Source organism: Rissa tridactyla, chromosome 1 (assembly GCF_028500815.1).
Source record: "Rissa tridactyla isolate bRisTri1 chromosome 1, bRisTri1.patW.cur.20221130, whole genome shotgun sequence".
Taxonomy (NCBI): domain Eukaryota; kingdom Metazoa; phylum Chordata; class Aves; order Charadriiformes; family Laridae; genus Rissa; species Rissa tridactyla.
The window spans coordinates 163,460,535-163,477,394 of NC_071466.1; the positions used below are offsets into that span (position 1 = coordinate 163,460,535).

General features: G+C 45.6%; 1 protein-coding gene across 1 annotated transcript in view; it reads left to right on the plus strand.

The window, feature by feature from the left end:
* CACNA1I (calcium voltage-gated channel subunit alpha1 I) overlaps positions 1-16,860 on the plus strand; it is a 166,634-nt gene that overhangs the window by 60,018 nt on the left and 89,756 nt on the right. The window contains exons 2-3 of the mRNA XM_054205974.1: positions 13,963-14,074; positions 15,046-15,179. Coding sequence (XP_054061949.1) covers positions 13,963-14,074; positions 15,046-15,179 — 246 coding nt within the window. The remainder of the gene's footprint in view (positions 1-13,962; positions 14,075-15,045; positions 15,180-16,860) is intronic.

Below are 16,860 nucleotides of genomic sequence, written 5' to 3' on the forward strand. Positions count from 1 at the left end.
AATGAATTTATCACACATATCTGGACACTGGTGCCCACCATTGCCAATGTCCCATCTTGCTGAGCTGGGCAGGTTATTGATAACTTGGTGTCTCTCTTTGGCTTGCTGATCTACTGGTCTAGGAGGTTTCAGAGGTGAAATGTCTGTATCACGATACAGCCTTCCCTGTGGTGGACCTTTGCAGGCTGCTGTGACCCCACCTGAGCCCTGTCCTCTGGGGTCAGGGAAGATGGATGGGTTTTGTACTCCGCTCACCAACACTTTGTACTAGCCATGTCCTAGCTAAACAATCATCTTCAGTCCATCTTTATGGTAAAGTCACTTCATTGCTGTGAGCAAAAGGGAAGTAGGCTGCTGGAAATGAGGTAGTTAAGTGGGCAGTATTTAAACAGCATATGTACTGTGGAGGCGGGGGAGGAACCTGAAGGTAGCTGACTAGTGGAGAAAGCAATGAAACCTGCACTGGGACAATGGAAATGCAAGTGATCCTTTGGTGCTCAGTAATTAACATGATGGAAGATGGACAGCTTCGAGACAGAGAAGAGTAATCTAATAAAGGCGCAGCTCCTGCAGAGTCACACAGAATTGGGGATGGTTGTTAAAAATTAAAACAGAACGAAACCAATAGGATCATAAGATAGATTCTGAAAAGAGAAAGGGCAACATTTGGCATGGCTGGAAAAGATGGGGCAATGAGGTAGGCCGTAACTGATATGTCCAAAATGAAACAAGATTAATGCGCATCCGTAGTTTCTGACTGGAAACTGTATAGTGAAAAATAAGTTAGGCTGTAAATAAGAGGAAGAGGCATATATTTCCAGAGGCTGTCAAAAACTCCAGAATAAATAGAGTGTGAAGTTGAATCTATATGAAAGCAAATAGGTCACAGGAATATGAATGCGGTAATAGCAATGTACTACTAGTCCTAAATCTGAAGAGAGGTGATGAATACAACAGGCAGAAAGACATCAAAGAGGTAGCCGAACTATGCTGTACTGATGATGGAGACTTTAGCTGGCCTGTGCTATTAGCAACTTGCTGTGTAGGAACTACCTTCTTTGGAGCTGGTTGTTCTGCAGTCAAATGTGTTGATAATTTGCACTTTACATAGCACGCTTTTATCGAAGGAACCTGGAGCGCCCTTGGAAGATAGCAAATTCTTTGACAGGTTGGAAAAAAGACAGACACGTGGGTATTAGACTGCACTTAGCGTTACGCTATCATAACTATCAACAGAATTTTATCTTGAGATCCCAATGAAGGTATCAGTGAAAGATGGAGGTAGGGAGCATAGGTCTCCTGGCTCCGGCTTGTCTGTGCGCTGTGTACCTGAGCAGCCAGAGAGCTCTCGGAATGGGTGCAGGGAGCCCTACATTTACGGTAACCCATATGCAGTACACGACTTGCCTCTATAAAGTGGAACTTGGAGACATTTTTCCATTGTTCTCAGGAAAGATTTATGGGAGAACCATTCTCCCTGTGGGCACTGTCCTCATCAAATGCAGTTGCAGCTGAGGTGGAGAACGATCTCAGGTCAAAGACGCTGCAGAACAAATTGGGAGACTCTTGATCAGTTCCCAGCTGTGCCCCATGTGTTCTATCTGCCCTTGGGTAAATCCACTCATCTCTCTGTGCTCTGGCTTCTTGTGTGCAAAGCAGAGATCGTAATGCATCGTTAGCCTGTCCTGTTCGGTTAGATTAAAAACTCTTTGGGAGCAGGCAGCATGTTTTACCGCATGTTTATGTAACATTTTGCATAATTTGAATTTGATCTCGGCTAGTGTCATCTAGGACACGTGGAGATACCTCATAAATAATACTAATAATATTTTAATATTGATAATGCTTAGCACATTCACAGCATTTAACCCCCCTAAAACAGCACTCAATACTGTCAGCATCGAGGGATTGAGCATGAGTCATGTTGGCTCCTTTCCCTGGCACGGTGCAATCTGTCAGCTAGCCAGAAAGCTGAGGGGCTTAGTGAATATGTACTGGGTGTCAGGAACACCTGAATTTTAATGCAGTCCCAGGCAGTGACTTACCGTGTGATCTCTGGGTAATATTTTTCCTAAAGGGGGACTCTGATCTTTGGCCATCTGACTTGAGGTGATGGGAGCCAGATGCTCGGAGGCTTGGAGCTTCACAATTCTTGTTGGCTGTGTTAGAAATGACAAGTATTACACAGTCCTGAAAACTAGGCTCTAAGAAGCTCATGCATTGGAGAACCCAAATCAGCAGCCACCTTGGAAAAACCTGCTCCTCTCCTGCTTGCTTTCTTATTGGTAAAAAAAGGGAATTACTTATGTACCCTAGAGGTAGTTGTGGAAATTAGTGATGTGGAAATACGTAGTGTTTTGAAGGAAGCACAAGATGGTTTGAATAATCTCGTTTTTACTGAGTGCTCTTTGTTGCAGGATGTAAGAGGAGGGAAGGAAGAGAAAGAGAGCAGATGTACCAGGAGAGCACTGGCACTTCTGCTCATCCACCACAGGGTCCCTTTCTTCTCCTCAGATGAGAAGCTTAAATAATAAGCATGTCTCCTGCCCCTCGCAGGTACCTCTGTCACGCGTACCTGTCAGGAGTTTCCTTTTCAGGAGGCCACCCATAGCCCATTTGTGTCCTCGATGAGGTTCCAGCAGCTGCTGCAAGCCTGCGTGCTGGCTGGAGCTCCTAGCCTGCAGTTATCTGCTGAGACAGATTGGCTCAGTCATTTGCAATCAGCCCTTCCTTCAGGCATGTGTCCTGCAGGCCATCGGTGCCAGTTCTTCCAGCATGCCCTCAGGGAAACAGGGCAAAAGGGCCTGGGAAGCAGCCAGCTACAAGCCTTCAAAAAAATTAAAAACAGTGAGGGGAAAAATGTGCATTCAAGGTAAGGGGTGGCGGCATCTTGAAACTCTGAAAATAATGAGTTTTATTTAATTACAGCCAATAATGAAACAAACAACAGGAGCTCATACCCAGCTCATTTTGTTATAGCCCTGCATTTTGCTTAGACTGTATGCAATTTCTTCTGAGTGACCTTACCGAGCACTCCCTACACTTCTGAATTAATCTTTATTTACTTTGCTGCAAAGCTTCATCACTGCATGACTTTCTTTTCTGTACTGAAACACTCGTCAGCAAAGCCTGCTAAGCTAAGCACCAAGCACATGATTTAGTGATGTTGTATCCACCGAAAGCACCGCCTAGCTGGGGGACGGGAGGAAGGCAAAGCGGCTTTATCCCATCTTTCCGCCTCTCTAATTCAGAACTGCTACTGGAGTCCGAGTACCGTCTAAGATCAGTTAGCCTTGGAAACTGGCTGTCTGGAGGAGCAAGGGTGCTCACTTCCACATCCGTCACTAAGTGATGTGCTGGAGTACAGGATACTGCCCTGGCATCTGCAGAGAGCAGAGCCCCTGCACAGAAGGACAGTGCTCCTTTTAAGCTGTGAGAAGGTCCGTAATCCATCCTTTGTGCTTTCATTGTCATCTCCGCATTCCTGCAAGGCGAGATGGCCTTTTATCAAAGTTGCCCTGAACTCCTTTCAGACATACGAGTCGTGCATCCCTGTGAGCTCAGATTGGACTCGTGTGACCTTTGCCAGAGATGGGTGGGAAGTTGCAAAGAGTGGAAAAAGCCATCTGTAACATCTGAAAACTAAGATGGATTACAAAGACAACAGTGATGAACAGAGAGACCAGTGTAAGAAAAAAGGAGGAGGAACAGGAAGACAGTGAGTGTCTGGTGGGTTTTAGATCTTCAGTGCTGGTGAGGTTTCTTCTACCTGTTTTCCTCTCCAGGGAGATGGCTGTTTATTTAAAGGCAGATGTTTTCACAATCTCTTTGTATTTGCTGCATAGTAGTAGGGGAGAAAAAACAACCCTCAAAAGCAACACCCAGAACCCACGTCTGTCTGTCCTCCGCATGTCTGTGCTGTAGTTCTAGGGAAGTGTCCCCCAGCCCTCCAAGCCTGAGCAGTGACAGGTGGCTGCATAGCTGCACCCATTTCAGGAGGTTCATTGAAATATCTGCTTTGCGCCCCACAGATCATTTCCCAAGGCTCACTGAGCCTAAAACCCCCAATAAGAGGACAAACCACACACCTATAAAGCACCGGAAAGGAAGATGAGAAGACATTCCTTTACTGGGAAGGTGAAAGTTGTGCTGGAGATGGAAGGAGTCAACTACACCTGCCTTTGCTTTAGACCCTGCTTGGCAATTTGCAGCCAACTTTCCCCCTTCACGTGCACCTTCCTTTTGCCTGTTTGCTTTTGTGACCTACCAGAGAGCTTATCTGGTAGGCTTGAGGGGCAGAATGCGGTCTCGCCAAAATCAATGGGAGGCAGAAATCTGTGTGCTGTAAGAGGTCCCACAAAATGTTCTTGTGCATCCTTAGGGCCTATATGTTTTCCAAAACCTGGCCCTTTGTTCATGGTTCCTGAAGAAACATTTATTCCCCCCACTTCATGCTGTTTTATTCCAAACATTTAATCATTACTTCCATTAATTAGGGTAGAAGGAGGGTTCTGGAGAGCAAAAGAGAGAGACCAAGGCATAATAAAAAGACAAACCAGAAAACATTAGGTGCAAGAGGGAGGCAGGAAAAAGCAATACCTTCCATATATATATATATATATTTATTTTATTTTTTTTTTACTTCTCTTGCTTTCCCTCCTCTCACAAATTCATCATCACTACTTCTTTCCTTCTCCCCTTCTTGAAGTTTAGTCACACACACACCCCCCGGCTACTGTAGTGCTATATTTATCTGGTAGATATGTCTAGTGCATCCACCCAAGAAAAGGACCCCATTCAAACCTATCATGACATGAAGGCCAAAGAAGGAAGTGTGTACTGCCAAACATGGCAAGACTGTTACATCAGTTTGAAAGGTGCTGGGGAAAATTTAGATGACTTTGTCTCTGGAAGGCAGGGCAAAGAAGCACAGAAGCAAAAAGGGAGGAGTGGGACAGGTTTTGATTTTTCCTGCAAAGCACTGTTTTTACACTTTGGAAGGAAATTTCCACTAAGTAAGCTTGACAACGTCCAGATTAAATCAGATTAAAAACCAGCAAGAAAAACCTACTGTGGATCATGCTCTGGTTTGAGAATGGCGACTCCACCAGCCTCTCTGACTGGTCTTCTTGCTTCCTGGGTCATCTTGTGTGATGGGAGCCCTGTATCAGAGCATTCAACTGCTCGGTTCAAATTCAGATTTTGTTACTCTGGAGCACATCACCAATCCAAATCACTCCTGGGCTGCAAATGCCTTCCTGCCTCGGCTTGCCAAGGTTTAGGTCCTCTCTAGAGCCCAAGTACAACTGAGTGCAAAAACAAAGACTAACTCTTCTAAGATCCTTACTTTGCCATGATGTCAGTAGGAAATTGCCTTCATAAAGTGAAACCTCAATAAGCAGCAAGAGCTTTACAGTTTGGATCCCAGTTTTGTCGTTCAGGGGATTTCCTCTGGTGGTCCTTCCCTGATGTCTGTTACCCCTACAGCTGCAGCAGGAAACAGCTGCTGAACCTGCCACTTTGACTGGGAGATTTTAGAGCAAAATTTTCAACTGTCTTATAGCATAATAACGTTCCAAGCTGCAGTCCTATCGCCTCATGCTGTGACCTTGCTGAAGCTCCTAATGTGAAGCCAGGTCAGGTTTTGGATGGCGATCTCCAAGGCAGAGCCAGAATGCTGCGGGAGGCACCATTTGGGAGTCAGCAGGAGGTGCGATTCCTCAAGTCAGTCCTGAACTGATCCCACAGCATGGTGGAGTATTGCTTTGCTGGCAAGTAAGACATGCAGCCACAGTCCCAGCCATCTGAGGATATTAAAAAGCTCTTTCTCCAGGAACAGTCATTACCTCTAATACCCTGCTCAAGTTTAAATTTGGATAATTACTTCTGACCTAAAAAAAGATTCTCCGTGGTTTTTTTTCTAGATACTATATTTTTTTCACGCTTCCTATAGTAAACAGCTTGGTAGGAATGTTATACACTGTTAAACAGATGCTCTGTTGCACCCTGAAAGCTAGATGCAATTTGGTGGTGGGTCATTATCAGTAGAGAAGCTCTGGGGCCCAGCTGCTACAGGCAGGAGGTAATCATTAACAGTAGGGCTGTGTAGCAGCATTGATGAAGATGCATGGCATTTGTGAGATATTTGAATAATTAGCAGTGGGATCTGCACACCTTTTCTGGAGAAAACACCAGGTTGCCTTAGGAGACCAATGTATATCCATCCAGGTGGCGTGACGGCCAGCCAGAATTCTGGGCATAACTTGCTCTGGCGTCAGGACTGACAGGCTCTCCCATGGTCACTGTTGTGAAAAGCATCATAAAAGAAGCCTTGCTTTCTCTCTGCAGCCTCCCATTTGATTAGAGGCCCGCTGCGGCTTGTGGAGGCCCTACATTAGGTCAGAGCACTCTTGTTGGCTTCCTGTTTCTGGAATATCTGAAGACTTGTCTCATTGCGTTAATACCTCTGTCTATTTGCTCTTCAGATTCCTTCTCAGCCTCTTAATCTCCATTGTACGTTTTTCCTGCCAGAGGTTAAGTTTCTTTCTACTAGTTTTGGTGTTGCTGGACTTGAGAGTTTAATGGACACACTTAGCAGGCCTGAATAAATCATTATGGAAGGAGTTTTAAGAAATGAGATATTTGCTTTGTTTTGTTTCTGTAATGAAGGAAAAAAACCCAAACAAACAACAAACAAACACACACCCAAAAACCCCAACTTCCCAAATACAGTCTTCAATTTTCGCCTAACTCTGCAGGGGGATATGATATGGTGCATGAGATACAATTGACTTAGTTCTCATTAGTCTCTAAGCTACATCAGAATTTGAGCCATGCAGCCAAGAGCCTGTGCGGCCTGGTACAAGACCTGTTTTCTGCGCGGTCCTGGGAAGTGAGACCAATCAGAAAGGCTGACCTATGGGTGCTTTCTGTTGGTATTTTATCTGATTTAATATGAATACGACTGAGTGTTTTTCTTTTCTAATAAATATGTTCTTGATGGAATGCCCTTTCAAAAGGGCCGAAACCTGGAAGTATTGCCAAGCATTTAAAATCTCTCTACTGCCTCCCTCTTCTGTAGTTTGTTGTTCTGCCTCCCAGTAGCACCAACACAAGTCATGTAAGTCTTCCCTAGTGCCTCTGAAATCAAGGTAACAGTCCTGCCATGTTTGGCAGTACTGCATTCCTTTCCTTGGCATCAATATTGTGAAAGTCTTGAAGACCTTAGTGGTGCATGCATCACCTGTCTAAAGTTCAGGTGCTCCTTTTTTGCAGAAAGAGTGTGTAAATGATGACGTGATGAAAGCAAATACGTATGAGAGCTTATATGACATGGGAAGACCTAGAGCATGTCGACCTTGAGGGCTTGTAAAAAGGCTTTATAACTTGTCCTCTATGGCTTGGCCACTAGAAAATCCCAGTATTGCAATGCTGGGTATTGGTATTTAATTTCCAGTTGACTTGGAACTCAAAAAAAGAGTTCTAAGGTTAAAAAAACACAACCTTTTTCTGTAATGTTGAAACATTTCTTTGCACTAGAAGAGACAGAGAAGAAATGTTTCAGCCTTTCCAAAACAGGATTTTTAAAGCTTTTTGTTCTGAGAAATGTTTTGATTGTTTTGATCTATTTGAACACAAATACATTCTGAGATGTATTTTCCTTTGAGTGAACATCAGGCGTTACTTTCAACTTCTAGTGGGTTAGCTTAGCAGATTGAGGCTGGAGGAATAACCCTGTTGCTTCTGTCAGCTTGTTTTGTAGAAAAAGACCATGAAACTCCTATGCATCAGCATAGGAGAAGGGGAAAAAAAAAAAAGTGGTGAAAAGAAAAAAGTGGGGGGGGGGGAAAATGAGACTCACCTGTGAGGGCATTTGCAAAAGCCAACAGCAGTGAGGGAGAGAAAATAAGCACTTCTTTCCTTGGAGCTGCTTGTTTCTCTGACCTTAGCAACACAAATCACTCCTTCCATTATAAATGAAATATTAACTGTCCTACTGCAGTTACAGCATCCTACCGGCTTCTTGCAGGAGGGTCACAAAGCAGGGGAGGAAAGTAAGGAAGGAACACAGCACTGTCCTTAGCTTGTTTCAAAAGGAGAGAAAGAAAATGTAATCACTGCAAACTGGAATCACAGGGTGCAGCCATTTAGCTGGTGAGAAGCATGGTGGGATGAGAGGGAGGTGGAGAGGAGCCCAAAGGGGAGGCAGAGAGAAGTGATCATGCAAATGTGATGTCTCAGCTGCAGGGTGCCCACAGCTGTGTCTGCCTGGCACTGGCTCAGAGGTGGGAGGCCACAAGGAATCGTGTGTGGGGGTGACTGGTGTTTGGGTTTCATTGCATGGGGCTCCATGATTCCAGTTCCACCACTGAACTGCTCTACCACAGCAGGCTCTTTTCTCTGTTTTGGGGCAGGAACAGGTGCTGCCATGACCAGCCACCCAACAGGGTTGGCTTTTTCCCCTTGCTCTAAGTACTTTGTAGCCAAGGCATTTCTATTGCAGGTTAAACAGGTCTGCGATATTCAGGACCTGAATTGGTAGAAGACTTACTCTAGGAGTGGTTTGGAGATATCAACAGGAAAGACTGAGGGATTCTCAAACTTGTAACGCTTATATGTTTTTGGTTCTATTAGGGGCCCCAGTCACTGGGGTGTGCCCGGTGTACTCTTACGCTTCAGCTGATGATGAAGGAGGAAGAGAAGAGAGCACCCCAAAGTATTGTTTTGTTTGGTTCTCTTGTATTTTTGTCACTGACAAAAAGCAGAGACGTAGGCCACTCCCAAGAATATTAAGTGGTACCCAGTTTTCCAGGTGCTATATACAGCTCCAGTACAGCATACTTTGCTTCTGCTATTTGTCATTCAGGAATTGAGCCCAAAAGCTTTGCCTATATCAAAATGCCCATTTCTACCATCATCTCGCGTTATGCATAGTCACATTATCAAGCACTACTACAACATGTCCAGCTCCCAGGAATACCCACACATCTCCTTAACTTCCTGTAACTTGTGGCTTTCAACACTGACTCCATCCCAGATGGTTTGAAGTGGATGATGATTCTCTCCTGGTGTGTGTCAGTGGTGCGTGTGCCCTTTGAGTCTCTCCCTATCCCTGAATTGCCCTGTCCTTTGGAAGACATGGTGGACGGTCAACGGATATGTGGTGGCAGCAGCTGGATTGGCCCTGCTTTGGGGTGTGGAGGGACAAGGAGGTGACACATCAGCAAAGCAAAGTGTTGCTGCCACAGGCAGGCACCAGCTATAGAACCAGTACAAGGAAATGTGTTTTAGGCAAAATATAATTAACCTAGATATGGATCTCAATGCTACAAGACATTGCTAAAGCCAAGAGCTTAACAGGACTTATACGAGGAGGAGACAGTTATGTGGATAATGAGAGTAACCCATGGTTAAAGGAGTCAGGAAACTTTTCTCCTTTGCTTTTCTTCCTTTTTCAAATAAATGCCATGACCCCTTTATCCTTGAGGACTTGAATCATCTGCAAACTATCACTGTTAGGGAAAAACCTGCCTTTAAGTGCAAGCTATTACATAGTGGATTGCTATGGGTTTTCTGGTACCTTTCTCTGAAGCATCTTGTGGTGGCCAAAAGAGAGGATCTGACCCTGGTCAGAAATGCCTGTCTGCCCTTTTAGCTTCCAAAACCTGTCGGAGGTCCCAGACCTTGCTGGGAAAATTGTTGGGAGTGGGGCCGTGGGAATGGGAGAGCAGCAGTGAGGAAGGGATGAGGCAGGGGAGGAGAGCAAAAGTGCTGGTTTGTTTGTAATTAGGAGATTTGAACTTGGAAAGCAGTTAATTAGTAATGAAACTTCTGACTGAATGATGCAGATTGTGAAGACTGGCTTTGTCAGCAGCTGAAATTAATTACAGGCTCAGGCTCAGGGAAAAGGAGGGGGTGAAGGATGCTGGGAGGGGGAGGCATCACCGAAAGAAAGATGATAAACCTGGCTGCAGGCTGTTGCCGTGGTGACGGGAGGCAGTCGCTGTGGTTGACAGTGGTGACACATTGAAGGCAGCAGGTACTTCTAATTACCCCCTCCACCGACCCAAGCAGGGAGCAACCCCTCCTGTCTCAGGGCAGGAGATGCTCTGGTTCTCTCCTCGCACTTTCTTCCTCTCTGCTGCAGGTTGGATGTGCCTTTTCAGGGTCCTTGCCTGCTCTGAAAGGAAAACCATGGGGCGGCAGAAGGAAAGCTTTTCCTAATGCCACTTTAATCACCCAGGAGCGGCCAGCAATTCAGCAGCGTCCTCGGGAAGCCTGGACAACGCTGGCAAACTTTCAGAGAGCTGGTATCCAAAAAGCAGGGGAGGAGAAACTGAGTGCAGCCGGCCACAGCTTTTTGAGCAAGAAAACGAGGGCCTTGTGCATCTGTCCCAAATTGCAACATTTTTGGGAGCGCTTGCTGCAGCTGGCTAAGTTTTGTGCTTTGGGGTCTGACCAGCTTCCTAAAGGCACCCTGCCACAGTTTGCGTGGTCTGGGGGGGCCCACTGCAAGGGGAGTGAGAGGAGCAAAGGGAGCACAGGAGCATCCTACACCACCCACAAGTTGCCGCTGCTGAAGCCTGTGCACAAAAGTATAGAAATATATGAAATAAACCCCTGGCTTTGAGTCCCTTTCCCCAAATTCCCTGAGTTTGGCTGTAGTTGGAGAGTACTCTAGGTCTCTTGTGTTGTGTTTTGTGGATGTTTGCTGAAGAAAAAAAACCTGTCTTTTAAAACAATTTCTGCTTTTCATTTTCATAGAATCATTGAATAGGCTTGGGTTGGAGGGATCTAGTCCAACCCCACCTGCAACAGGCAGGGACATCTTCAATTGGATCAGGTTTTTCACATCCCCGACCAACCTGACCTCTAATGTTTCCAGGAATGGGGCATCTTCCACCTCTCTGAGCAACCTGTTCCAGTCTTTCACCACCTTCATCGTAAAAAATTTCTTCCTCATATCTAGTCTAACTCTACCCTCTTTTAGCTTAAAACCATTACCCCTTGTCCTATCACAACAGGCTCTCTAAGTACTGAAAGGCCGCAATAAGGTCTCCCCAGAGCCTTCTCTTCTCCAGGCTGAACAACCCCAACCGTCTCAGCCTGATCTCACAGGAGAGGTGTTCCATCCATCTGATCATTTTTGTCACCCTCTGGACCCACTCCAAGAGGTCCATGCCTTTCCTGTGCTGAGGACTCCAGAGTTGGATGCAGTACTCCAGGCTGGGTCTCACCAGGGTAGGGGGGCAGAAGCACCTCCCTTGACCTGCTGGCTGTGCTGCTTTTGATGCATCCCAGGGTACAGTTGGCTTTCTGGGCTGTGAGCACACATTGCCAGCTCATGTCCAGCTTCTCATCCACCACTACCCCCAAGTCTTTCTCGGCAGGGCTGCTCTCAATCCCTTCATCCCCCAGCTTGTATTGATACCAGGGGTTGCCCCGACACCAGTCCAGGACCATGCACTTGGCCTTGTTGAACCTCGTGAGTTTTTTTATGTATTAATTTCATACAGGGCTGTTTTAAGCACTGGCTCTTTCTGTACCTCTCCTGACTGCCTTATGTCCAGGGAGAGGAACTTTTGCAGTCATTGGCTTAGCCCACACCAAAACTCTTTCGGCCCCTCAAAGAGTGTCCTTAGTGATCCCTCTGTCAGGGCTTCGTTGTCACTGCCTTTCCAGTAGCTGTCAAAGCACCTGCTGCAAAATGGAGAGGCAGAGAGTGCTGGGACTGCTTAGCCTTGAGAAGAGAAGGCCCAGGAGAATCTTATCTGTGTGTATAAGTACCTGATGGGGGGAGTAAAAGAGACAGATAGACTCTGCACAGTGGTGTCCAGTGACAGGACAAGAAGCAATGGGCACGGCCCGAAACATGAGATATCCCCTTTAAACATAACAAAACACTTTTTCACTGTGTGGAAAGACAAACACTGGAGTGGGTAACCCAGAGAGGTTCCTGTGCCTCCAACCTTGGAGATATTCAACACCCAGCTGGATGCAACCCTGAGCAATCTGCTGTAGCTGATGCTACTTTGAGCAGGGGGGGTGGACAAGATGACCTTTAGAGGCCCCTGTCAACCTCAACCATTCTGTGATTCTGTAATTCTGTGAAAGATGATGCTGAACAGATTTTGAAAAGTCTGGAAGAGAATTGTGGTCTTACCTGAAAAGCCTGTGGGAGCTAATGGAAACCTCTCCAGTTGCTTTCCCGGGCTTTGGATCAGGTTGTTAAAGAAACATTTAAAAGAGAGAAAGGTGGGAAGTTGAAGTTGTGTTGTGTATCCCTCTGAGGGCAAACATTTTATTCATGCCCTTTTGGTGTATTCCTCTCACAAAAGGCTTCCAGTTTTGAAGCCTACGTCGAGGGTGGGCTCCTTGTGCATTACTTTGCACAGCATTTGGGATTAACTTAGTGAGGGGTAGCGATAACGAGTTCTTGAAATCACCTCATAGCATGATTGGCACAGCAGAGCCCTGCTCTTGTCTGATTTTGCAACTGAAGGTAGCTCACTGAAAACCAGGTGGGGGAGAAGAGGATTAATAATCTTCTAGATCAGATTGTGCAGGTTAGTCATGAATCAATGTCAGAGAACGAGCATGGAAGAATTGCTCAGAACAAACCATAGATGTTGAGTGTCTTTCAGAAGTGACCAGAGATACGGGCCACCGTTTTGGATTCAGTTCTGCAAGGAATGAAAATGGGTGCACTTCGCGGGTTGTATTTTACATAGATAATTTCTTGGCGCTCTTATTTAAATAAATAAATAAAAAATACTTTGTCTGAAAATGGAAACTGAGCAGATATGTTTGTGAGGTGTGTTAAAATACCTAAGAAGGATTGTTCTGCCAGAGGTTGGAAGTCCAGTCTTACTAGATCTACATCACTGCTTTGCAACGCGAACACTGGAAAGATATCACAGAAACGTGCCTGCTTTTAGAGCTAAAATACTGTAAATGAGTTCTTGGATAAGTGCGTATCAGGTCTTTGGGAGGAGAGGGATGGTGAAAAGGAGGCAGGTAGAGGGTGTGGCGAGCACAGAGAAGGTCACACAGATACACCGGTTTTACTCTCTTCTGTAATATACAAATGAAGGAGCACTTGATGAAATTAAAAGGCAACAAATTAAAAATAAATAGGAGGAAACAATTTTTAATGTAAAGTATAATTAGCCAATGTAGCTCACGGCTGCCAACTATTATTGAAGCAGATATTTTAGTAAGATTATCAACAAAGGATTCAAATGAATAAGCAAAGCATCTGCAGGGACACCAGTGTAGCTGAGAAAACAATTATAAGGGCTATCAATCCTCATGCTTTAGGGCATAAACAGATCACCAGCTGGGGTCAGGGACACAATTTCCCCCCATGGTTACTGAATAACTTAATTAGGCATATTGTGGAGTTCTATCCAGGGTGGGTCACTGCTGGAAGCAGGAAAACAGATTAGATGGACCATTGACCTGTTCCAATATGGCAACTCTTTATCTCCTCAGAAGGGAAGGGGGACACTTTTAGCCTCGTGTTGTATCCCCTTCCCAGAAGGGTAGTAATCACTAGTGTCACATAGAGATCTGTCTGTCCATTTCAATTTAGATCCCTAGATCATAGAGATGTCTGCTACATCTGAGTATAGGCCACCATGAAAAGTCTCTTCCACGTACTTGGAAGATTCAGTAAACCAACGGGGGAAGGGACTCAGCAAACCAACAAAGAGGAGCGAGCGTGTGGCTCACTATGGCAAAGATTTGACTTAGGCCTTTGTGCTACTTCTAGTTTCCTCTTTTCAAAAGAGTTTTGGCTTAATCAAGGAGCAACTGAGGGGGAAAAGCATAAGAAGGTAATAAATCAGCCTATCAGCAGTCATTATTTCCCTTAATCTTCCTGTTTTGTCACCCCAAGCCTAGAGCAAGCTTATCTCAGCCATGATACTTTTACAGAAGTTTTCCTTGACTCTTTTCCACCTGGTTTGAGTGTGTCAGCATGATGGTGATTCTGCTAAACTGCGTTACCCTGGGGATGTACCAGCCGTGTGAGGATATGGACTGCCTCTCTGACAGGTGTAAAATCTTGCAGGTAAACAGACTTCCTTCTTGTTGTGATGGTGTCTCAGTCCAAGTCCTTCAGCGTGTGGGCAGCACCTTCCCAGACAGGTTGGCAAGAATGTCCCTGGCACTAAGCTATCCTGTTGTAAAACGGCGAGAGCTTGCTTTGAGGAGGGGAATGGGATGAGAGAGAGATAATGAATGAAGTCTACTTGTGACCATGCGATACAGAACAGTTGCTACCCTTTCTCATCGTGTGTATAAGCCGGTGTTTCCTGACAGAGACACCTACAAGCTCAGAGGTAAGCCAGGGAGAAATAACTAAGGTTATAGCACCCGGGCAGGAGAGAATAGCAGCCCCGAATGTATTTGCTACTCTGCTGAGGAGCAAGGGTACTCCTGAGTCCTCAGGTACTGTGGCACTCAGGATGCCTAAAGGGAGAAGAAACCAGAGGCATGCCAAGAAGGGCCATGGGTACACCCAGCTTAGGTATGCACTAGCTGTGCTTGCTGCTGCCCCAAAGAGAAGGCGACAGCAAAGGTTGTCATCTGTAGTGTTGCTGAGGCTGCAACGTTCAGATATCTGACGCCTCCATCTGTGATTGGTGTGTGCTGCCCAAGCTGTGAATGAAGATGCATTATGGCCTCAGCTGAGCCATTTGCAATAGGGTGATGAGGAATCCATCCTGGGAGACCTTGGAAGGGATGATGTTTCTTTCCCAGGCCAGGTTTGGACCTGCTGGTGCTGAGCCAACACCTCCTTTCAAATCCATATAAGGAGTCTCTAAGTTTACATCAATTACTTCACCCATGGGAGAAAAAACACATAAAAGCCCCTTTTTGCTTCCTTGAGCGTCAAGGAGCTGTGATGCCAGGGCTGGATGGAAGAAGCTGTTCCAGCCCTACCTCTAGCTAATTTTCAGAAGTACTGAAATTTGTATTTATCTCACATTCAAGGCTGAGAATGCTTATCAGACGTGCTCTTGGGTTTTTGTTTGGCAGGTATTTGATGATTTCATCTTCATCTTCTTTGCCATGGAAATGGTCTTAAAGATGGTGGCCCTGGGGATCTTTGGCAAGAAGTGTTACCTTGGAGATACCTGGAACCGCCTGGATTTCTTCATTGTCATGGCTGGGTAGGTCAACAGTTTCTGGTCCTATTTGTTCTGTGTTTGTTAGAGGCTTGCGTGGAACAGGAAAACACTCCCTATCTGAAGAGCACACGAAGATTAATGGTAACTACAAAGGTTTTTCCTTAAACATACCAAGCATGGTTAAGCCCCTCTTATACTGATGGGAGGTGAAAGGAAATCCTTACAAAGCTAATGATGCTACTCTTGATTTACCGTGATGTAACCGAGGGGGAAGTTTCCACTCTGGTGCTACTCCAGACATCTACAGAGCTGGAATCAGATGTGGTGGGGTTAGCAGTCCATGGAAGAAACAGCAGGCAAGATAGCTTAGCTTCCCAGCAGATGTGCAGCCATCGATCTCGCACAACTTCAGTAGAGGGTGTTAATTTGTACCAGCTGGAGAGCCAGCCCAGAAACTTTTTTTTTGTTCTTAAAATGTCTGAGTGGAAGAGGTGTAACCTTAACCAGAACCAGCTAGCTTCTCTGTTTCCAGCAGCATTGTTTCAAAGGTAGGAATGTCATTTTTGTTACTCTGGGCTTTTTGTCTTTATATTGCACTGGCCTTACCCACGGTACTATTGGGACAAGTTGACATTTGAGTGTTTTTTACAACAAAGTTGCTATGGTGAAGCTCTGATTTCTCTTCTGCATGTATGAAGCGGAAAGCCTACCAGGATTTGCCTATTGAATCACAGCAAAATGTCCGTCTCTGATACCAGTGGGCATGTGCTTTTTTGATTTTGTCCATTTTCAACTAGATTGCCTTTTGGTATAGTAAAAAACCCTCAAAAAACCAACAAACCAAAGTTGGAAAAAAGAAATAATATTGCTGTTTTCAGAGCAAAAAAGTGGATTTTTTTTTTTCAGTGAGAAACCCCCACTTTCCTCTTCCTTCTCACAGCAAGAAATTACCCGCATTCCGGTACCTGTATTACTGATTGAGCCAGTGGTGAGTTCAAGCTCACTTTGCAGAGTTTTCTCCTGTGGTGTGGAGGAGCACTGTCTTTATATTTGCTTTTCACACAGTTCTTCTACAGCAAGACTTGGAAGTCATTCCCTCTGGAGGGGTGTATAATTGTTTGCTTCTGGAGGGGGGGCAGAGATTTTTCACTTAGTTGAGCTGTAAGAGTTTGAAGGCTGATTCTTGGCCAGTTTCGGCATGAAAGGAGGACAGACAGATGAAAGCTGTAGCTTTTTCTGAATTAAAGCAACATGCATGAGATGGCAAGACCTTTCTTGTGGCTGAGCCTGCTGTGATTAGCATCTAATTTAAAATGGCCCAGTATTATAGGGACTGAGAGTTCATCAGGAAAGGCTAAGTGGGTGGTGAGAAAAGACAGATCATTGCGTCTTCTAGCCTGAGCTCCTGGTGGCACAACGTGCTGATGAGTGGATGCAGGGAAGACGAGCCCCTGCCACAGCAGCCTTTGAGGAGGAAAAGCAGGAATAGGTGTGTTTGAAAGGGGGACCTTGGAGCCTATGGTGCTCCTCTGTGTGGGTGATGTGTTGCAATATGCTGGGAGGAAGGCTCTGCTCCAGGTGGACACAGGATCTCCAGTGTATGGGGTAAAAGTCTTGGGAACTGGGGGTCTTGCTCTGCCTGGTGTCCCAGCAAGCATGGTGTGCCAGTGGTGCTATCTGGAGACAGGAAGAACTCATCAGGGCAATGCTAAACGAAAGAGTG